Source organism: Panthera leo, chromosome D4, assembly GCF_018350215.1.
Source record: "Panthera leo isolate Ple1 chromosome D4, P.leo_Ple1_pat1.1, whole genome shotgun sequence".
Classification (NCBI taxonomy): domain Eukaryota; kingdom Metazoa; phylum Chordata; class Mammalia; order Carnivora; family Felidae; genus Panthera; species Panthera leo.
In genome coordinates, this window is record NC_056691.1 from 8,437,598 (window position 1) to 8,461,870 (window position 24,273).

A 24,273-nucleotide genomic window follows, 5' to 3' on the forward strand; every position below is an offset into this window, starting at 1 on the left:
ATATTGTGTTGAGACTTTTTGCATTTATGTTTATCGAAGATAATGGCCTGTAGTTTTCTTTTCTTGTAGTGTTCTTATATGGCTTGGTGTCAGGGCAATGCTCGCCTTGTAGAATGAGTTTGGGGGTGTTTCCTCTTTTTTAACTTTTAGAAGAGTTTGAAAGGGATGGCGTTAATTCTTCTTTAAATATTTGGTAGAATTCACTAGAAAAACCATCTGGCCCCGGGCTTTTTTTAGTTGGGAGGGTTTTTTTTTTAGTACTGATTCAATCTCCTTACTCATTATTGGTCTTTTCAGATTTCGAATTCCTCATAATTCACTTTTGGTACTTTGGTTGTTTCTAGGAATTTCTTCTAGGCTGTCCACCTTGTTCATGTATAAAATCGCCCATAGTAGCCTCTTAATGACCTTTTATATTTTTGTGATATCAGTTTCAATGTCTCCTCCTTCATTTCTGATTATACTTATTTGAGTCATCTTTTTTCAGCTAATCTAGGTAAAGTTTTGCCAATTTTGTTTGTCTGTTTAAAAACCCAGCTCTTAGACTCTAAAAAACGGAGAACAAACTGAGGGTTGATGGGGGGTGGGTGATGGGTATTGAAGAGGGCATTTTTTGGGATGAGCACTGGGTGTTGTATGGAAACCAATTTGGCAATAAATTTCATAAAAACAATAGAATAAAATAAAATAAATTACAATTCAAATAAATAAATAAATAAGTAAAATAAAAACACAGCTCTTAGTTTCATTGATGTAATTTTTTTTTTCTGTTCTCTATTTCATTCATACTCTGATATTTGCTTTTTTTGTTCTGACATTGGACTTATTTTGTTCTTCCTTGAGGTGTAAAGTCAGGTTGTTTATTTGAGATCTTGTTTTCATTATGTAGCTATCATTAAAGCTTCCTTCTTAGAATTGCTTCTGCTGTATTCAATAGGTTTTAGTATGTTTTATTTCCATTTTTGTATGTATCAATATATTTTATTTCTTCTTTGACTTATTGGTTGTTTAGGAGAGTGTTGTTTCATTTCCATGTATTTGTGACTTTTCCAGCTTTCCGCTTATTTTTTATTAGTTTCCTACTTTTGTGGTCAGAAAAGATACTGGTATGATTTCAGTCTTCTTAAATTTGCCAAGACTTGTTTTGTAACATATCGTATGATCTATCCTGGAGAATGTTCTGTGGGTATTTGGGGAGCATGTATATTCTGCCATTGGATAGGATGTTCTATAGATGTCTATTATGTTCATTTGATCTGAAGTATAGTTTAAATCCAGTGTTTCCCTATTGATTATCTGGGTGGGTATTGAAGTGAGAATTGGAAATTGAAGTCCCCTATTATTTGTGTTTTTTTTATCTATTTCTTTATCTATTTCTCCCCTCAGATCTGCTAATATTTGCTTAATATATTTAGGCGCTCCAATGTTGGGTGCATATATATTTATGATTGTTATATCATCTTGATGAATTGATTCCTTTATCATTTTATAATGACTTCCTTTGTTTTTATGGTTTGGGGCTTAAAGTCTACTTTTTCTGCTCTAACTATAGATACCGTGCTCTTTCGGTTTCCCCTTCATGGGAGGTCCTTTTATACCCCTTCACTCCGAGCCTGTGTGTTTCCTTAAAGCTGAAATAAGTCTCTTGTAGGCAGCATATAGTTGGGTCATGTGTGTGTGTGTGTGTGTGTGTGTGTGTGTGTGTGTACATGCATATGCTTATCCAACCAGCCACTCTCTGCCTTTTGATTGAAAATTAACTAGAAATTAATCCATTTATGAAACTAATATTATGCTATATGTTAACTAACTAGAATTTAAATAAAAACTAGAAACAAAAAAAAGAAATCAATCCATTTACATTTAGAGTAATTATTGGTGGGGTAAATGTTGATAGGTAAGGTCTTACTAATGCCATCTTATTGATGGTTTTCTGGCTGTTTTGTATTTCCTTGTTCCTTCTCTTAATGTCTTCCTTCGTAAATTGATGATTTTTTTTTGTAGTGGTATACTTTGATTCCCTTCTCTTTATCTTTTGTGAATCTACTATAGATTTTGGCTTTATAATTACCATGAAGCTTACATAAAACATCTTATGGGGCACCTGGGTGGCTCGGTTGATTAAGCGTCCAACTCTTGAATTCTGCTCAGGTCATGATCTCATGGTTTATGGGATTGAGTCCCACATTGGGCTCTGTACTGACATCTTAGAGCCTGTTTGGCATCCTCTCACTCGCTCTCTCTGCCCCCCATGATCATGTGCATGTGCGCATTCTCTCTCTCTCTCTCTCAAAATAAATAAATAAACTTAAAAAAAATCTTATAACAGGCAATTTTACACCAACAATTCAATTGCGCAACAACTGTGTTCTATAGCCTCCTTTCCCCATGTTTTGGTTTTGATGTCTCAATTTACTTATTTTTATATTGTGTATTCATTAACAAATTGTTATCACTATAGTTATTTTTTAAATGGTTTGGATGTCATTATATCCTAGCCAAGTTTTTTTATAGTTTTTTAAAATTGTATTTATTTTGAGAGAGAGAGGGAGACAGAGACAATGCGAGTAGGGTAGGGGCAGAGAGAGGGTGAGAGAGAGAATCCCAAGCAGTTTCTGCTCTGTCAGCACAGAACCCGAGTCAGGGCTCAATCTCACCAACCATGAGATCATGATCTGAGCTGAAATCAGGGTCGGATGATTAACCGACCGAGCCACCCAAGTGCCCCTGCTATAGGTATTTTTGATATTCTTGTCCTTTAACACTTAAACTAGTATTAAGTGATTAACACACTGCCATATTATAGAATGACGGTATTTCTGAATTAGTGTATTGTATATTTTCATATGTTTCCATGTTACTAATTAGTGTTCTTTCAGTTCATCATAAAGAAATCCTTCCAGCATTTCTTATAAGGTAGGTCTAGTGGCAGTGAACTTCCTCAGTTTTTCTCTGTTTGGAAAAGTTTTCCTGTCCTTTATTTCTGAAGCATAACTTTGCTGGATAGGGTATTCTTGGTAGTTTTTTCTTTCAGCACTTTAAATATATCCTCCTACTCTATTCTGGCCCATAAGGTTTCTGCTGAGAAATCTGCTGATATTCTAATTGGGGTTCCCTTGCAAGTTACAAGCTTTTTATTCTTTTCCTGCTTTTAAAATAATCTGTCTTTGGGGTGCCTGGGGGGGCTAAGTCAGTTAAGCACCAGGCTCTTAGTTTCAGCTCAGGTCTCATGGTTTCGTGAATTTGAGCCCCACATCGGGCTCTGTGCTACCAGTGCACAACCTTCTTGGGATTCTCTCTCTCACTCTCTCTCTCTCTCTGCCCCTACCCTACTCATGCTATCTCTGCCTTTCTAAAAATAAATAAAATAAAAAAAAATAAAATTCTCGTTGATTGGTTTGCGGTTTTATTGTAATATATTTGGGGAGGATTCTTTCACCTTGAGTTTATTTGGTACTATGGATGTCATCAACTTGGATACCAAGTCTCTCTCCAGAGGAAAGGAGATTTACTCCTTCAAAGAAGGTTTCTGCCATCTTTTCCCTCTCTTTCCTTCTGGACCTCCAGTAATTTGCACGTTTTTTTCTTTTTATGGTATCCTATAGGTCACATATGCTGTGTTCACTCTTTGTTTTTTAAATAATCAAACATATAAATTTATGTAGGTACCCTCCATTTATGTATATTATTTTGTTCACTCTTTTTCATTCTTTTTTCTTTGTTCTCCTCTGACTGGACAGTTTCAAAGTTCTGTCTTGTAACTTACAGATTCTTTCTTCTGTTTTGTCCAGTCTGCTGTTGATATTCTCCATTGCATTTTTTTCAACTCATTGTATTCTTTAGCCCCAGAATTTCTATTGGATTCTTTTTTATGATTTCTGCCTCTTTGTTAAACTTCTCATTTTGTTCATGTATTATTTTCCTGATTTCATTGAATTATCTTTCTGTGTTTTCCAATAGCTCATTAAGTTTCTTTAAAACAGCTATTTTGAATTATTTACTGGGTAAATCATAGTCTAGTCTTTGTCATTGGTTACCAGAAGATTATTGTCACCCTTCAGTGATATCACATAGCCTTGATTTTTCATATTCCTTGAAATTTGCAGCATAGCTGTCTTCACATTTGAAGAAGTATCACCTACTCCAGTCTTTACTAAGGGGAGAGAAATACCTTCCATCAGTCCTGCTAGGGATTCTGAGGCTGTCTCAGACCTTCTGTGGATATACCTGCTCTACATTTCTTGCTCCCTTATGTGGCAGAATTCTTTTTTTTTTTTAATTTTTTTTTAATGTTTATTTATTTTTGAGACAGAGAGAGACAGAGCATGAATGGGTGAGGGGCAGAGAGAGAGGGAGACACAGAATCGGAAGCAGGCTCCAGGCTCTGAGCCATCAGCCCAGAGCCTGACGCGGGGCTTGAACTCACGAACCGTGAGATCGTGACCTGAGCTGAAGTCGGACGCTCAACCAACTGAGCCACCCAGGCGCCCCGAGAATTCTTAACCCTTAATCTGTTCTTTCAATCTTGCGATGCTCGAGGTCAAGTACTGATGGTTTTCCTTTGTTTCCCAAAAGATGATGCTCAGGCTTAAGCGTGTGGTCTCTTCTTGGCCCACGATTGGGGGCTGGCTTTCTACATGCTCACCAGCCACCTGCCGGAGCTTGCTCTCACTGCCACCATCAGGAGCTCACACAGAGAGCTGGCCATAGTGGGGAGGTGTGTGTGAGTGAGGCATGCAGAGCATTGAACATGCCTGTGGGCCGTCTGCAGAGATCCATGAGCAAGATGTCTCCAGCAGCTTGTTAGTGAGCTTCTTGATGGAGTCCATAACCCAACTTCGTAGGATTCTTGTCCCTTTAATGCCCTCTGTGAGTCCTGTCTGCCACTCTCCTAGTCTCTTCCCATTCCCAGTCATGCTTCTCATGATTCGGTAGTCTGGATGGGGTGAAAAAGAAGTGAACATCTTTGGCAGCATTCCGCACAGCTGGAGAAGCTGGGAACTTACACACTCTCACTTTCCCCCGTGGTAGAAATCATGGGCAAGAAGATCTCTCCTAGCCTTAAGATCTGCTTTCTTGGAAGAGGAGTGATGTGGGTAAAGTCAGACTGTTCCTCTTACCCCCTCCAGTGTGTCCAAATTCGTATTTTATTTTTTTGCTTTGACAGTGTGTTGACACTTACCCATTGAAAACCTGGATTTCCACAAAAGTGCTCTCATCCATAGGTGATTATCCAAGATAGTGTTTTCTTGGGGACTCTCAGACCACAGTTGAGAAGGGCTGGAGCTAGTTCATAGGTCCCTGCGGGGTCCATTGCTGGAACCAAGATCTTTGTACCTGGCACCTGACACATGATGGGGTGAGACTCTGCCTCTGTCTTTTTGTGTACAGGGCTGGATCCCACAGCTCCCATGAAGGTGCTTTAGGCCATGCGTGGATGCCAACTTTTTCTGGGGAATGGGTTGGGCGGTAGACACAAGGGATGTCTTACTCAGGTCTGATGCTGACATCACTGTAAACTTGGTGTTCTTGTTGCTTTATTGTGATAAGTCATACATTGTGTGATTGATAGTTACCTGGTTTATACGGACAGTTATTGATCAGCTGGAGTATTTTTTAAAAGTTTTGGGCATAATTTTCCCAACCTAGAATAATGGAAAACTAGTCTCCAAAGAAGGGAATTCTGCATTTACACACATAAAAGCCATGACTGTCATGATTTTGTAGTGCTGGGCATAAAAAAAAAAAAAACATTTCTCTGTGTAATCAGTCTCTCTGGCTGCAGCTAAGCCATTTCTCTGTTAGTTATGTCACCTCAGTCTAGTACCTCTGAATTCTGTCTTTGTTCCTTTTGCCCTCCAGTGTAGAACATGCTCTTCAAGAATGTCCTACTCTCTCTCTCTCTCTGCCCCTCCTTCACTCTGGTGTTTTCTCTCTCCCTCTCTGTCTCAAAACAAAAATAAAAGAAAAAGGAAAAAGAAAGACAAAGTCCTATGTTTTAGAATTCCCCACTTTCTGGAATGCAGATGCTGGTAGGGGCAATAAACATTGGCCTCGCTAATTTGACTCGGAGGAAACTGTGTCTGTATCTCACCTTCATCTGTACAGCAGAGATCATAACACCTCCCGGCAGTGGGGATTGAATTAAACAACACCATGAATGTGAAAATATCAAATGGAGCAGTTCATAAATATGTGCTTGCTTTTTAACCGTGGCTGAGACTGGTAGCAGGAAGTATCTCTCTTCTCCACTCCTGATTGCTCTTTTGTGTTTATCTCCCCTCCTGCTCTTTCCCCCAGCCTCCTCCTCTTCGCTTTGGTTCCTGGGCAGATGCTACTATGAAGACAGTGCAGCTCCCATCTGCTTTCAGCATATGGGACCAACACTGTTGCTTCCAAAGTCCTTGTATTTGCTGTTCAGAGCCGGGGGAGGGGGAGGGTGGTTATTGTGTGGAAAGTGAGGCAGAAAGTTGCAGACCGATTTAACCGGTCTGTTAAATCTTCATATAGTAACGGTGGAATCAACAGATCGATCTTTTTGTCCGCCCTCCATCCGTGAATCCAGCTCCCAATTTCTTCCACCATGAAAGTGGAGTTTCCACACATATTTATGTAAGAAAATTAAAATCCATACATTTCAAGATCAGGGAGAATATAGAAAGCACAGAGAACTGAGGCCAAGAGGACATTAAAACACCAATCTGCATAGCATAGGACCCACAAATACTACTGCAGACCCATGATTTTGGCTCTCAGCATCCTGGCACCCAAGCAGAAGGGCAAACGTGATCAATTTACAAGATTCTCAATGCCCACAGGGGCAGAGCAGTGGCCAGCAGGCAGACTATATCAAGCAAAGCTCCTTTTGGCATTAGATCTGAAGAAAGTTTCTCAGCGTGGGCCCCTAATCATATGTGGAACATCCTTCAAATGAGAATATCAAGAGTTCTAAGCTCAGTGCTCATTCGAGAGCTGGCGTGTAGTTAAAGCTTCAGCTAAGTCACCCCCTACACACACACACCAAACAAAAACAAAGCAAAAAAACACAACACCTGCTGGCTTTGGCCATGAAAATACTGCCTGTAACCAATATCATTGAGTGTAATCCTCCTGACTTTGGGTCCATGGTATACACCATTCCATGTGAGGAGAGTACAGATGGATGTCGACCAAGGAGCATTCATTCAACTCGACTGTACCCATTGGCTGCTTATCACAGAGGTAGATGCTTGGGCCCGTTTCTCATGGAAGTAGATGGTTGGGCCAGTTTGTGAGGAGAGGGTGATAATGCAGGCCACGCTATGGGCATCCTTGCTGGGCAGGATTGCTCTTCATCTATGGATGTCACACTCCTGAGGTCCCTAGATCATCTCTAGCTGTAGGGGAGGGTTAGGGGAGGTAGATGCCCTGATAGAAACTCATCTTCACCGCTGAAATGACACTCAGGACAGTCAGCAGCCCCACAGTGCTGGGAAGGTGAGTTGTTCAGGAATGATCCGGACCCATCCCTAGAGCTTATCTAAGCGCTGTAGACTTAGAGTTTTAATGTGCTCTCTTGAGCATCTGCACAAAATAGCCAAGTAAAGTCACTGCCAAGAAGATCAACAGCTTCTTCTATAAGCTCGAAATGAAACTAACATGTGATTGAAAAGGCAGCATGGTAAAATTTCGTCTATCATTTTCTGTAGCTTTTCTGACTTCATGATGCTTGGAAATAGAAGGGGGGTTGTTGATATTTTCAGTTGCAGACTTGCTGTCCACTTAATTTTGTAGTGGATCCTGGGGGATATGGGAGCACAGACTCAAATGCCAGCAGGGCCCAGGCCGGGGACAGAAGTGCCCAGAAGAGGGCCGGTTGCAAATATGAGAAGTCCTCCCCCTTGGCCACCTGGAGATCCGTTTGCATTCAAAACACGACAGCAGCTCCTTCCCTTGTGGTGGTTGTTGCCACGGAGAAATTCAGACCCAGGGATATCCTGATGCACACTTTTAGCCAGAAACTCACATTTCCTGTGAAATTTTTCTGGTTTTTAAGACACAGGATGGCCAAATTTAAAAATGCCTGAGGGCTGGATTTAGCCTGTGCTCAGTCATTTTGCACCCAATGAACCAGCTGTATAAATGTGAAAGAGAAAACAACAGAATAGCAAAGAGATTGAGCTACGAAGGCACGTGCATATCCCTGCTTCCAGCCAATTACAGATTCGTGTCATTGAGAAAACCACCGTAGGTGAGTTTTTCTATCTCTCTCTCAAAAAAAAAAAAAAAAAGGAAGACAAGAATAATTCATTGTAAGGTAGCACAGCTATGTAGTATTATTGTTAAATCCATGTTTGAGTGGAAAAGAGCTAGATCTTAAAAAGAGCTAGCTTTGAGATCTTAAAAGCTCGATCTAAAAGTCCCCTATTGGGGCACCTGGGTGGCTCAGTCGGTTGAGCGTCCGACTTCGGCTCAGGTCATGATCTCATGGTCTGTGAGTTCAAGCCCCACGTCAGGCTCTGTGCTGACAGCTCGGAGCCTGGAGCCTGCTTCCAATTCTGTGTCTCCCTCGTTCTCTGCCCCTTCCCCACTCATGCTCTGTCTCTCTCTGTCTCTCAAAAATGAATAAACGTTAAAAATTAAAAAAAAAATAAAAGTCCCCTATTGTGGGACGCCTGGGGGGCTCAGTTGGTTAAGTGTCCGACTCTCGATTTCAACTTAGGTCACGAGCCCATTATTCATGAGATCAAGCCCCAAGTTGGGCTGTGTGCTGACATGTGGAGCCTGTTTGGGATTCTCTGTCTTCCTCTCTCTCTCTGCCCCACACCTCTCTCTCAAAATAAATAAATAAACTTTTAAAAAAAGTTGTATTGGGGTGCCTGCGTGGCTCAGTCGCTTGAGCGTTGGACTTCGGCTCAGGTCATGATCTCGCGGTCCGTGGGTTCAAGCCCCGCGTCGGGCTCTGTGCTGACAGCTCGGAGCCTGGAGCCTGCTTTGGATTCTGGGTCTGCCTCTCTGTCTATCCCTCCCCCGCTTGTGCTGTCTCTCTCTTTCTCTCTCAAAAATAAATAAACATTAAAAAAATTTTTTAAGTTGTTTTGAAACAGCAAAAGATGCTCCTTGTCATCTGAAGTGGTCTTTTTATGTGACTTGAAATCTGAAGTCTGTCAGGTACAAAGTACCTTCTTTCCTGTGCCTTGGAACAGGTACAGATGTGCTCAGCTGAGTTTAGGGTCCTTCTGTCTCATCCATTTACAGATAATACATAAAGAGAATCCCAGAGAGATTTTTTTTTGTCTACCTATTATGCTAAGTTTTCACTTGGCTAAATGAAGTACCCTGAACATTATGCTCTGACAGTACAGGCTGCTGTTCCAGTTTTTAACATTTTATGTTGGATTTTATTAATGCTTACCCAGAGTTAGTTGTTTGGAGAATGTAGGGAATATGGCATAAGCAACCATAAAAATGTTGATTTTAAGGGGCTCCTGGGTGGCTCAGTCGGTTGAGCATCCAACTTTCGCTCAGGTCATGATCTCGCGGTCCGTGAGTTCGAGCCCCGCGTCGGGCTCTGTGCTGACAGCTCAGAGCCTGGAGCCTGTTTCCGATTCTGTGCCTCCCTCTCTCTCGGCCCCTCCCCTGCTCGTGCTCTATCTCTCTCTCAAAAATAAATAAAACATTAAAAATTTTTTAAACGTTGATTAAAGTTGTTAAATGTCATTAAATTTTTTTTAATGTTTTATTTATTTATGAGAGAGAGACAGAGACAGAGAGAGCATGAGCAGGGGAGTGGCCGAGAGAGAGGGCGTTACAGAATCCAAAGCAGTCTCCAGGCTCCGAGCTGTCAGCACAGAGCCCAACGTGTGGCTCGAACCCACAAACGCAAGATCATGACCTGAGCCGAAGTTGGATGCTCAACCGACTGAGCCACCCAGGCGCCCCCTTTTCTTTTTCTTCTTGTCATGATAAGCATACTCTTTAGTCCCCATCACCTGTTTCACCCACCCACCCCACCCACCTCCTGTCTGGTAACCATCTATTTCCAGAACTTTTTTGGGTGTGAAAAGGAATGCAATCAGTAGTTTCTGCAGGATAACCTCCCTTCAGAGCCCCAGAGCCCATCCACTGTATAACGGCGTCTGAGTCTCTTCCTTCAGCCTGCGTGACCCTGCTGTCCAGCCACTCATTCTTTTCCTTTTTAATTTTTTTAACGTTTATTTATTTTTGAGACAGAGAGAGACAGAGCATGAACAGGGCAGGGTCAGAGAGAGAGGGAGACACAGAATCCGAGGCAGGCTCCAGGCTCTGAGCTGTCAGCACAGAGCCCGACGCGGGGCTCGAACTCATGGACCATGAGATCATGACCTGAGCCGAAGTCGGACGCTTAACCGACTGAGCCACCCAGGCGCCCCACCAGCAACTCATTCTTAACTAAGGTGGGACACAGGATCCGATGCTCTGCTGGGTGGGATATGGGAATCCAGTGGTAGAAACAGAATGCCAGGAGGTGTGAGCAGGGCCAGATACTCTCAGCGGGTGTGGACAGGAATATGGAGCTGGTAAAAACGTGCCACATCAGGGCTGCAACATGATCCAGGACCGGAAGTGTTGACTCAGTCTGCTGCTGGGAGCAAAACCTGGGTTTGGGCTAGCCACAGCTCAAACACTGCAGAAGCCACACAGCTGAATGTGTGTTTTCCATGGCTCACCTTTCCGCAGTTGGCCCCTTGAGGCACACTGATCTTCTCACTTGTACTTCCCATTCCCACTTATTCTGTCATGTTTCCACTTCTCTCTCAGCACTGGTCAGCTGTGCTTTGGTCAGTCCTTACTCTTCTTTCTTCTGCTGACAGACGCCCAGTTTTCCTTTGGGTTCAGACAGGGCTGACTCGAGTCTGGTCGATGGACACGGACCCCTGGCCAGAACAACGGACTCAGGAAGGGGTCTTTAATTGAACAGGGTTCAATGAGGTTCGGTCTGGGGCTTTTGTTGGAACGTTTTAGAAAGATTGGCTCTGCTGGGGTGGTTGCGGTGTCGTTCCGGAGACGCTGGTGGTAATCTTGTTCTGTGATGGGTCATCTCGTCCTCCTGAGCGTGAAGCCTGAAGCGAGAAATAGGGATTAAGAAAGAGAGAAAGAGACAGTGATAGAAAGATGGGGAGGCAGAGCTAGGAAACAGAGGGAGAAGTAGAGAGAGGGTGTCTCAGCACTATCCTTTGAGATCCTGGACACAGCCATTCCTGAAAATGGAATTTTAATCCTTGATTTGTCAGTTTTTTGAGCCGGAGCATTTCTCTTTCAGTTCAACTTAGCTGAATTTCCACCACTTGCCAACCAACGAGTTTTCACTGATGTCCTTTGCTTAGAATCTTGGTCCTGCGCGGGGTCAGTCAATTATCCCTCTGTCCAAGGCTGACCCCTGTTCCTTCTGCTTACTGGAGACCACACAGTGCTTAGATTCTGGGCTTTTCCTGTCGGCGGTGGAACACCAGGGCGGGAGGATGAGGATCCCACGGTGATGAGGGACTTGGCTCAACCTTCAAACAAATGAATGAACCTCCCTCCAAACCTACCTTCACAAATGGTGAGGCCATTTTACATGTTTAGGTCAATGCCGATCATCTCAGTAAGTGTTTAATTGGTTTTTAAGATATGCATGAAAATCGCCTCAGAAACTTGATAGAATGTGTGACCCATTTTTTTTTTTTTTTTTGCAGAAGTCTCTAAAGATTTATAGATGTAACAAATATAGAAAATACTCCCGAATGGCTCTCCCCAGTGCCTTGTACTAATGTTTTGGTTGGACAAAAATAGTGTTAGGTAAGTGGTATTTGGATCATGAATTAAAGGTTTGGATTGCAAATTGCAAGGCTCGGAGAGAAAAGCAAAGCGAGTCGAACATTCAGTTTCTGAGAGTGCCTCAGTACTTTTGTTTTGAGAGAGGCTGATTTGGCAGTTGCTTTCAAGGAATGCTGACAAGTTCTGTTTTGTTTTTGTTTTTTGGTTTTTTTTTTCCCCCAAAAGGAGACAAAAACGGTATGAGAGAGAAATTAGCTGGACGTTTGGTGAAGCCGTCTGTTTGTCTAGTTTTCCCATGCGTACAATAGAAATATCCAGTGTCTTTTTTTAAAATGTTTATTTATTTGGTTTGAGAGAGAGAGAGAGAAAGAGGGCGAGCGGGGGAGGACTAGAGAGAGAGGCAGAGAATCCCAACAGGCTCCACGCTGTCAACACACAGCCTGACGCAGGGTTCGAACTCACGAGCCGTGAGATCATGACCTGAGTCGAAATCAAGAGTCGGGCGCTTAACCGACTGAGTCACCCAAGCGCCCCAGAAATAGCCAGTATCCTGTAATAGTGCTCTGTCGACCGCTCAAGGAATCTACTTTATGTCTAAATCCTTCTGCTACTTTACTAAGAAAACCTGCTTCTATGAGAAGTAAGAAGGGCCGTCCTTCAGTTGAATTTCACTCAGCAGCAGAGTCCCCTGCAAGTATACATGTGGGGGGTATGTTCAGAGAGAAGACCAGCTTGCAGCTGTTGGCCTCCTACCCATACTGCTTGAATGATGCCCCCATGGGTACACCTGTTTGTCCAGCTCTGCCCAGATAGGAGGAACAGTGCAGTCTTCCCTAACCCATTTCCATCCCGAGAGGGGGGGCACCCAGACCGTGAAGCTAGGGGAAGGAGAATTGAATGGGGCGAGTCGTTGCTTCGTTTTCTCCTTTGTGTACTGACTGCAGGAAAATAGATCGCTTCCTTAGGTGCCCAGCGCGCTGAGCTTGATTTGGCAAACTTGAGCTGATGAGCTAGAGAAAAAAATAAAAGAGGCTGTCGGTAAATGAGTCACGATAGCCCCAAAGCATGTCTGCTACAGTGTTTAGAGTTTGACATATTATTTAAAAAAAAAGAAGAAGAAGAAGAAGAAGAAATCCACACCGCGATTATCATATTGTCAGTTGTGTATTTTCTGGTACAATTTTGGGACATGTGGCCAGAACAGGTGATGCAGTCAGACAGGTATTACCCTTTCCTGCAAAGAAAGATGCTTGGTAAATAAACTCTGCATGGAAAGCACTACAGACAGTATCTCTTGTAAATAGCAGCTATTTAAGAGAAGCGAGCAAACAAAAAACAGATCCCTTCAATCTGGTCTTTTGGAAGGAACAACAATAAGGAAACGGTGAATCTCCGCAGTCTATTGATCCGCGAGTATGACTGCATGCTGAAATTGAAAAGTAATGGCTTGGTACGAAGAAGCCGAAATCGAGCTCGAGAATCAAAGGAAAATGATGAGAGCCATGGCTGTAGCACGGTTAATATCTACGTGGTAGAGAAAATTGCATCTTTTTGTTTGTGGTGAAAATGACAGAACATGGCGGTTTAAGCCAGAGCGGCTGCCCTCTTCACAAACAGTGTGGATAAGTGTGTCCTTTGAAAGAAGTCCCCTTTTGACTCACGATTCATGCCTTGCCGGAGGGACTTGGCTTTTGTTAGGAATAGAGGGCATTTCCTCCTTCCTATATGCCCCGCCCTGTGCTTCGCTTCTGGAATCTACCCAACTGGGACCTCTTTATTCCAGAGCCCTGGCTCTGACCCCTCTCCTCCCACCTTTTCTACCCTGAGCGGCCGGAAGGAGCCAATATGCAAACGTGAACATCCATTTAGACTTAATTATGTTCTAAACAGCGGGCCTTTCTTTTCTCTCCTCTGGGAGCCTTCCTGGCCCTACAGAATGAATGGCATCTTGTAAACAAATGATGCCTGCAGATCAAAAAGCTTTTTCATTAAAAAAAAAAAAAAGAAAAAAAAAGGCTCTTCTTGCCAAAATGTTCTCCAAAGGCAAAAGTACCTGCTGGATTTAAAGATTCCTTCGCTCCTCTTGGCGAAAGTCCCTCCCCCTAGTTTGGAGAATCAAGGAAGAGAAGTTGCGTCTGGCTGCGTCTCATTTTGGGTCCTCCACTGAGAATTGCCACAGAATGGAGGTTTATGTCTCCCCAAAGTTCATATTTTGAAACTTCATCCTCAAATGTGGTGGTATTTGAAGGTGGGGTCTTTGGGAAGTGGTTATAAAAGAGACCCCAGAGAGGTCCTTTACCACTTTCACCATGTGAGGACACCGCCAGAAGCGAGCAGTCTGCAACACTAGGGCCTGACCATGCGTGGCACCCTGATCTCAGAATTCCAGCCTCCAGACCTGTGAGAGATGGATTTCTGTTGTTTATAAATCACACGCTCTACGGCACTTTGTTAGAGGGGCCTGGATCGTTTAACACAGTGTCCTCCAGAGTCCTTTCTTCTGGACACTGAGGGGAGGGAGAAGTCAACAATTAAATTTCTTGTCCTTTTAAAAGTGTGTTTAAAAAAAATCCTTCAGGTCATGATCTCGCGGTTCGTGGGTTCGAGCCCCGCGTTGGGAAGCTCGGTGTCTGTGTCTCTGTCTCAGTCTCTGTGTCTCCTTCCCTCTTTGCCCCTCCCCTGCTTGTGCTCTGTCTCTCTATGTCTCTCAAAACTGAACAAATGTTAAAAAAAAAATAATTACAACAAATTTTTAAAAAATCCTCATACCTCGCATGGAAACACAGACATTTTCTTTATTTGTACATATTCATTTAACCACTTAAAGTAAAGGTAAGGGTGGCTTGTAAGGAAAACATTTTCCTGGCAGCCATTGGGACAGAAATCATCATAGGCAGGAGTTAATTGATGCTGCTTCCTGCACTTTCCTGGATGCTTCTTACTTTCTGAATCCCATAAATACATCGTAAACTTGTTACACAAGAGACTCTGAAAGAGTTGTGACTGTAGTGTCTGTAGTGTAATAATATTGGATTTTTCTTTTTTTTTTAATTTTTTTTTTTAACGTTTATTTATTTTTGAGACAGAGAGAGACAGAGCATGAACGGGGGAAGGGCAGAGAGAGAGGGAGACACAGAATCGGAAGCAGGCTCCAGGCTCTGAGCCATCAGCCCAGAGCCCGACGCGGGGCTCGAACTCACGGACCGCGAGATCGTGACCTGAGCCGAAGTCGGACGCTTAACTGACTGAGCCACCCAGGCGCCCCGATATTGGATTTTTCAAATAGCAAACATAATAGAGCTGATAGATACAATTACTGTTTATTTTGGAAGGCCGGTTATGTGTCGCATGGATACTGCTGTAACCTAAAACTTTGTTGGAACTTCTCTTTTGCCGTCGTCTCCTTTGGAGTCAGTTGGTGAGTGACACAAGACTAGCCGTGTTACTTGATAGTCATAATCTTGTTTGTTAACCAAAAATGATACTTTCCCACGTGTCACGCATCCTGTTTGCTAAACTAGGCACCCTTTATTTTTGGCTGTATTAAGAGCTCGGATTTCCCCCAAAGTATGGAGACGGTTGAGAATATTCAAAAGACTGTGCGTTGAACAAATGAATTTACTGTAGGCTTTGAAAGCCCAAACAGCTTAGATGCCCAGGATTCAAAGAACTCACACATGGGTGACACAAACCACTGCTGGCTGTCCCTGTGAGATCAGAGGGAATTGGACAGGGGCCAAGAGACCAGAGCTGGGTAAATATTATCTAATATCTTCTGGTATTTTTTTTAGTATGTCTGAGAAATTTCATTTCATTTCATTTCATTTCATTTTTTGGTACATTTGAACATTTCAGTAGTCTCAGCAGATTTCAATTATACAATCCACTGTTAGCGACTGTAGTCACCATGTTATACATTAGATCCTCAGACCCTGTGCATCTTGTAGCTAAACATTTATATCCCTTTACCAGCCTCTCCCTATCCTATTCTGCCCCACAGCTCCTGGCAACCACTTTTCTACTCTCTCTTTCTTTCTAGGAGCTTGACTTTTTACAAGAAGATTCCACGTGTAAGCGATAACATGCTATATTTGTCTTCCTCTGTCTTACTTCATTTAGCATAATGCTGTCAAGTTCTATCCATGTGGTCACGAATGGCAGGATTTCCTTCTGTCTCATGGCTGAATAATATTTCATTGTGGGGAACAGATATTATATAATATATAATATACATATATATATTAACATAAAGTATTTCTCGCATCTTTATCCATTCATCTGTTGACAGACACTTAAGCTAGTTCCCTGTCTTAGCTACTGTGAATATCGTTGTAATGAACATGGGAGTGCAGACATTGCTGAGATAATGATTTCACTTCCTTTTGGATTATATACCCAGGAGCGGGATTGCTGGATCAGATGGTAGTTCTATTTTAACTTCTTGAGGAATTTCCTTACTGTTTTCCGTGGCGGCTGCACCAGTTTACATTCCCGCCAACAGTGCACGAGGGCTCCCTTCTCTCCACATCCTCACCAACACTTGTTATCTTTTGCTTTTTGATGATTGCCATTCTGACAGGTGGGAGGTGATGTCTCGCTGTGGTTTCGATTTGCGTTACCTGATGATGGGCGATATGAAGCGTCTTTTCATGTGTCTGATGGCCATCTGCATGCCTTTGGAAGAGTGCCTGTTCAATTCCGTTGCCTAGTTTTTAATCAGATTGATTAGGTTTTTTTCCTACTGTGGGGCTCTGTGAGTTCTTTATATATTTTTTAGATATTAACTCCTTATCAGATGTGTGATTTGCCAATATTTTCTCCCATCCTGTAGGTTGCCTTTTCATTTTGTTGGTATTGTCTTTGCGGCACAGAAGCATTTTAGTTTGATGTCATCCCGCTTCTTTATTTTTCCTGTTGTTGCCTTTGCTTTTGGTGTCAAATTCAAAACATCATTGCCAAGACCAATGTTGAAGTGTTTACCCCATTTTCTTCTAGAAGCGTTATGGTTTCAGATCTTACGTTCCACAATTTAATCCATCTTGAGTTGACTATTGGGCATGGTGTAAGGGGTCCAGTGGATATCCAGAGGCGCGTGTGGATGTCCACTCTGCCCAGCCTCATTTATTGCAGAGACTATCCTTTCTCCATTATACCTTCTTCGTTTCTTTGTTGTAATTTGGTTGAGTATATAAACAAGAGTTTATCTCTGGGCTCTTTCTTCTGTTCCATTCATCTGTGTGTTTTTATGACAATGCCATAATGTTTTAATTACTACACCTTTGTAATATAGTTTGAAATCGGAAAGTGTGATGCCTCCAGCCTTGTTCTTCTTTCTCAAGAGTGCTTTGGCTGTTGGGGGTTTTGTGGTTCCATACAAATTTTAGGATTGGTTTTCTGTGAAAAATGCCCTCAGAATTTTGATAGGATGGCACTGAATCAGTAGATTGCTTTGGGTAGTGTGGGACATTTTCATCATATTAATTCTTCCAAACTATGAGCACAGGAGATATTTCCCCTTATTTGTGTCATCTGCAACTTTTTTCATCAACGTCTTACAGATTTTAGTATGTAGATGCTGGTGTCACTTCCTTGATCCCGTTTATTCCTAAATATTTTATTCTTTTTGATGCAGGTTTAAATGGGATTGCTTTCTAGTAGTTCGTTGTTGGTGTTTAGAAACACAGCTGATTTTTGTATATTGATATTGTATCCTGCAACTCTACGGAATTCATTGGTTATAACAGTTTTTTTGGTGGAGTCTTTAGAGTTTTCTATTTGTCTGCAGATAGAGACAATTTTGCTTCTCCTTTTCCAATTTGGATGCCTTTTATTTCCTTGTATTGCCTAATTGCTCTGGCTAGGACTTCGAACACTTTGTTAAAAAGGAATGGCGACATTGGGCATCCTTGTCTCGTTCCCAGTCTTAGAGGAAAAGCTTTCAATGTTTTACTGTTGAGCACACTGTCAGCTGAAGGACTGTCATGTATGGCTTTTGCTGTGTTGAGGCGTGTTCCCTTTTTATACCCAGTTTGTTGCAAGCTTTTATCTAACAAAGTTTTAAAACATTTTTGAAGTTTCAAAATAGTACCCAATGTCTTTTGAAGGGAATAAAATGCAAATATAGAAAATTGTAGTTGAGTAGAGTTGGTACTTTTGACCCCCTGTAGAAGTTGACAAGGAAATAATTAGGTCCAAAATTTGAAGGAACATGGTTAGAAATCTTGTTGAAATTAAGATCTCCTAAGTCTGTGAAACTGTTGCCTCTGGGAACAAATCGGAAAAACAAGACCAAAAGGAAACCGTAATTAATGGGCTCTATAGCTTTATGTGTAGTCGAGAGATTCTATATGAAAAGTACTGACCAGAAAAAGCTAACTATTGTTCATGAAAAAGCAGGCTGTAGGGAGGTCTGGGTGGCTCAGTTGGTTAAGCATCCGACTCTTGATTTTGGCTCAGGTCATGATCTCAGGGCCATGAGATGGAGCCCCGCGTCCGGCTTCACACTGGGCATGGAGCCTGCTTGAAATTCTCCGTCTCCCTTACCCCGTATCTTCCCCACTCACAGGCATGCGTGCACACCCTCTCAAAAAAAAGGAAAAAAGAAAAAAACAGGTTGTAAAACAGGAGAGTTCAGTACTATTGTAAATAATACAGAGAGAGATAAAAATATATGAAAAAAAATTACTGGGAAATTTTATCCCAAAATATTATTAGTGGTTATACCTCAGAATCCTTTTTTATTCTGGGCTTTCTTTTCTGAATTGTTAAATTTCATATGATCACATTATTTACAGAGTTTTTTTTTTTTAATTGTAAAAGAAAACAGTCAAAAGGTAAATGTCACGGGGGAACAGAAATACCGATTCGTCTGTTGATTGCCCACGTAGGAGGAAATCGTAAAGAATTAGAGTCTCTTTTACTGTAATATAGAGTTAGGATACTTATTTTGTACGGAGGTTCTGTTAACTGGAGTTCTCAAGAATGTCTTGTCATCAGAGTCACCAGGGACAGAGTTAAAGATACAGGTGCTGGGCTCTGTCATCCCAAAATAGTACGCCAGGGTAGGGACTTGGGGTCCAACTATAGGGAAATGGCATGTCCATCTGAAACATACATCCATTAACAGTCATGTCAAGAGACTACTTAAAAATGCGGGAAGTTATTCATGTACTTTTTTCTTCTTCTTTTTTTTTTTTTTAATGTTTATTTATTCATTTTCAGAGAGAGAGGGAGAAAGAGAAAATCCCAGGCAGGCTCCACTGTCAGCACAGAGCCTGACATGGGTCTTGATCCCACGAACCGTGAGATCCTGACCTGAGACAATATCAGGTCAGACACTTAACCAATTGAGCCACCCAGGTACCCCGATAGTATCTTAAATTAAAAGATGTATTTATAAAATAATGGGATGAAATTGTGCAAAGAGGAATTTTTACACACACACACACACACACACACACACCCCAAGAGAATATACACCAAAACGTGAATAGTAATTAATAGCTTGCATAATGAGATGATTATTTTTATTTTCTTCATTTGGGTTTGTTGCATTTTGTGAATTTTCTACACTTTTCAAATACTGATTTTGTAATTATGAAATTTTTTTTTGCATTTTTAAACATTATTTTTGAAAAATTTTTAAATTTTAAGTTATTTTAAAAATTTTGTGTTTATTTTTGAGAGAGACTGAGAGTGGGGGAGGGGAAGGGGGGGGGGACAGAGGATCCAAAGTGGGTCGCGTGCTGACAGCAGAGAGCCTAAGGCAGGACTCGAACTCACAAACCGTGAGATCCTGACCTGAGCTGAAGTCAGACGCTTTACCACCTTAGCCACCCAGGCGCCCCTCAAAGACATTTCTAAGTCAAAAGTCACAAAACTTGACAGCCTTGTAGGCTGTGTTAGCTATTAGTGATACCACTTTGGGGATTTTTTTTGAGCCTTCACTTATGTATTCTTTTCCTCAAATAATAGAAAGCTTTGCCTTGTATTCACATATCTTCAGTTATTTTCCTTTTTCTCTGTACAACTAGAGAAGTGTGAAAAAGAACCCTGTTGTTACAATAGAATGAGATTATATAGATATACATATGTATATATATCCATTATATGCATATTTTGTATTCACATATATATTTTTTCCTTATCATCAACAATCACCTTCCCCAGAGGACTTACTTAGAATAAACCTGTTTAGCTTTGTGAATGCGGGACCAGGAGGATCCCATGAGCCCAGTCTCTATGTGTTCCATTAAGCTCTCTCATGTGATATTGGTGAATGCAAATATGTGTGACAAGTGTACGTAAGGGTGTCACATCTCAGAGTGGCACCCATAGCCACCTTGCCGTTCCTTATCATGTGTGTGTTTGGGGATGAACATGCCCTTTGAATCTTCTTTTTTTTTTAATTTTTTAATGTTTATTTATTTTTCTGAGAGGGAGAGGCAGAGCGTGAGCAGGGGAGGGGCAGAGAGAGAGAGAGGGAAACAGAGAATCCAAAGCAGGCTCCAGGCTCTGAGCTGTCAGCACAGAGCCCGACATGGGGCTCGAACCCATGAACCGTGAGATCATGACCTGAGCTGAAGTTGGGTGCTCAATTGACTGAGCCACCCAGGCGCCCTTTCTTTCTTTCTTTTTATTTTTTTAAGTTTATTTATTTTGAGAGAGAGAGAGAGAGAGAGAGAAAGAGAGAGGGCATGAGCCAGGGAGGGTGGAGAGGGAAAGAGAGAGAATCCCAAGCAGGCTCTGCACTGCAGCGTGGAGCCTGATGCAGGGCACAAACCCAAGATCTGCGAGATCACGACCTGAGGCGAAATCAAGACTTGGATGAATGCTTGACTGACTGAGCCACCCAGGTGCCGTCTGCCCTTTGAATCCTCTACTATTTTCCCAGAATTTTGTAAAGAGCGTAGTGGTGAATTCTGTGCTTCCCTCCGTGTAGAAACGGGTCTGCTTTTTGTCCCTGCAGATCTCAGCTCATTTTCAAATACCTTGAAAAGCTGCCGGAATGAGAAAAAGGAGCCCTCGGTGTTCAGCCAGCGGACAGAAGAGGCATCAGCCGTGCAGTATTTCCAGGTCAGGAAAGTTGTTCCGGGTGGAACTGAGTTTCCATGTGATGCACACCTGCGGATACACCTGAGCGGGCTAGAGGGCTGGCTTGCCTGATCAGGATTATCATCGTCACTACCTCCTGCTCTCCTCCCGCTCTCACTCAAGACCTCTGTCCAAGTCCTATTTTTCTCTCCTGGCTCATGAGACTCATTAGGGACATCCCTTTTGGCTCTGGCCTTTCTCTCTCTTATCGCTGTTACTCTTGACCCTCATAGCCTCTGCTCTGAGGAGGGACCCTGGGCACTTACTTGTCTGACCAACATCGAGGCCTGAATCTATCTCGTGAAGCACCTGCTGAAAGTCTGGGGTCCACTTACAGTTCTAGACCTTACAAGCAGAGCTAAGAAGGACAGGTCACTGTGTCTTCAGAGCCTCAGCTTGCCTGTGTATTAGGTTAAGCCTACCTTGACCAAGGTGGCTCTCAGAACCATATGTGCATGAAGGGGACGTCATATGTCCATGACTTATGGGTAGTTGACTGTCCCTGTCCTTGTCTTTTCCCCCACAGTTTTATGGCTGCATTTCCCAGCAGCAGAACATGATGCAAGATTTTGTAAGGACAGCCACTTACCACAGAGCCATCCTCCAGAACCACATTGACTTTAGAGACAAGGTAATGCCAGCAGCATGTTATTATCTCAGACCATTTTAAGAAGGCTTGTCAAAAACGAGAATCAAAATTAAGCTTTGGTAGAACCACCGTATGACCCAGCAATTCCACCCCCTAATTATACATGCCAAAGAATTGAAAGCAGGCATTCAAACAACTGTTTGGACATGAATGTTTATAGCAACACGATTCACAATAGCCAGAGTGGAAAGAACCCAAATGCCTATCAGCTGATGAATGGAAAAACAAAATGTGGTACGTCCATACAATGGAATATTGCGGGCATCGTTCATATTTACCTTGTCCACAAAAATAATGCAGTGCTGATACGTGCATCAACATGGGTGAACCACAAAACCTGCCGAGTGAAATGAGTGACAGAAGCTCATAAATATGATTCCGTTTACATGAAACATCCAGAATAGGCAAATCAGAAAGGAGGCAGACAGGTGGGAGCCAGGGGCAGAGGAAGGGAGGAGTGGGGAGTGGTGCTTAATGGGTACAACGTTTTTTTTACGGTGATAGAAATGGCTGGAAACTTGAGACAGGTAACAGTTACATAACATAGGGAATGTGCCGGATGGCACTGAATTTTACAATTTAAAATGAGTAATGGTTCGTTTGACGTTATGTGAGTTTTACCTCAATAAAGAAATTAAGTTCCGAGTGCCAGGAACTCAAGAGACTGAATGACCATCTCTTGGTGCATGGAATGGGTTAGGACCTCTATTACTACCTAATGAATAGCTCTTATTAAGTCACTGTCCTTCGATTTTTTTTCATAGACTCCACAAGTGCCTGCACGTATTTCCTTCACAAAATGCATCTGAATGATGAATGACTGCTAACACGTTATGAAAGTATTGTCCATTATTATTCTCCTACCTGTTAAATACAAAGCCAGTGTTCAAAATACTATATGGCCCATCTCGGAGGCATGAAGACCGGTCAGTGGAATCAGCAGTCCCAGGATTTAGTTTTACGTTTTCTCCCTAACTAGCTGCGTGATCTCAGACAAAACAGTAAACTTCTCTGAGCGTCGCAATCTATTCTACTGCCACAGTAAATTGTAGACCACAGCCTTTGATATCTGCAGTATTAGCTCCTCCGGAAGGGTATGGTAGAACATTGAAATAATGATCCTAATGACTCATGGCTCCTGGTGTCCATGCCTATTTGCAAAGTCCTATAGCTTTCCCTTTCATCAAGAGATAGTCTAATGTTTTACTTTTATCTCTGTGCTGTTCGTATGATCTGCTTTCACCAAAGACGATGACAGAGGTCACATCATGTGGATTTCAGAGCCTAGGGCTTAAGGAGCCTTGTGGCTCCTGGCCTTACCCCCTTGGAACCCTGAGATTTCCGTACTCAGTGAAGAAGCCCGGTCTAGCCTACTGGGGGTTGAAAGGTCACATAAGAGGACTGAGACCCTCCAGTCAACAGCCAGCACCGACTGCCAGTCCTGTGAGTGGGGCCACCTTGGCCTGCTGTCTAGCCACCCCTACAGCTGAATGCAGAGACGTGAATGCATCCAGGCAAGATCAGCAGAGAAGCTGCCTGGCCCTCCCATGGAATTGAGAGAAATGATAAATTGTCTCCAGTTTAATCCACTAAATTTTGATGTGGCTTCTTCTGCAGTACCAGTTGATTAAAACAGAGAGAAAATTCATGAGGAAGTAGCGATAAATGGGCACCCAGCTCAAAGCTGATCTGCCACTGGCCTTCATTCTTCTGTCGTATTCTGCTACTGAGCCCATCAGAGTTTTTGGTACTTTTTATGTTACATTGGTTATTCCAGAATTTCCATTTGGCTCCTGTTTCATGGCATCTGTTTCTTGCCTGAGGCTTTCTGTCTTACCCATTGGTTTCAGCAGTGTTCACGATCGCTGGTTGGCACATCTTTACCATCGTTTCTGTCAGATCATTCTAACATCCGTGTTATTGCTGGGTTGGCTTCAGTTGGTTGCGTTTTCCAAGGGAATTGGAACTTCCCTGATTCTTCATATGCCACGGAATTGTGGATAGTATTCTATGCATTCTGAATATTATGTTAAGAGACTCTAGGTTCTTGCTTAATGCCTAGGGAAAATGTTGTTTGTGTTTTTGTGTTCATTCAGCTTGGTTAGTTTCAGGCTGCGAGTTCCACACCACTAGTTGGCCTTCCGAGGGCTCTGGTTCTCACATCAGTTCGGTTTTCAAAGACTTTGGCAATGCTGTTTGGGTCTGCATGTGTGTGTGTCACCCGATGGTCAGTCTGACACCTGGGGAGAGTTCTCAAAGTATTGGTATGCTAATTAAGATCAGATTCCTGCATGTACAGATTGAGGGTGAGCCCAGGAATTTTTTAAAAAAATTTTTTATAAATTAATTTTATTTATTTTGAGAGAGAGAGAGAGAGCAAGCAGGGTAGGGGCTGTGGGTCGGGGAAGAGAATCCCAAGCAGGCTCCACACTGTCAATGCAGAGCCCGACGTGGGGCTCAAACTCACGAGCCATGAGTTCATGACCTGAGCCAAAATCATGAGTCAGGTGCTTAACTGACTGAGCCACCCCAGCGCCCAGCCCAGGAATTTATTCAGGGAAAGAAAACTTTATGGAGTTGCTTTGCCAAACTCCTTCCTCTCCCTGATTTCCCGGTGCTTTCTGATTCCCTGAGACCACTTCTCAGTCTCGGGCTGAAAATCTCGCTTTTTCGTGCGCTTCCATGACTTTGCCTACGCTGGCCAAGCAGAGAGAAGACAAAGAAAGAAGAAAGGCAGCTGGCGGGGCGTTGGT

General features: G+C 42.6%; 1 protein-coding gene across 1 annotated transcript in view; it reads left to right on the forward strand.

Moving 5' to 3' along the window:
• LOC122205518 (histone-arginine methyltransferase CARM1-like) overlaps window positions 1–24,273 on the forward strand; it is a 284,500-nt gene that overhangs the window by 121,847 nt on the left and 138,380 nt on the right. Inside the window, exons 3-4 of the mRNA XM_042913931.1 lie at window positions 20,747–20,853; window positions 21,398–21,502. Of these exons, the coding sequence (XP_042769865.1) occupies window positions 20,747–20,853; window positions 21,398–21,502 (212 nt within the window). The remainder of the gene's footprint in view (window positions 1–20,746; window positions 20,854–21,397; window positions 21,503–24,273) is intronic.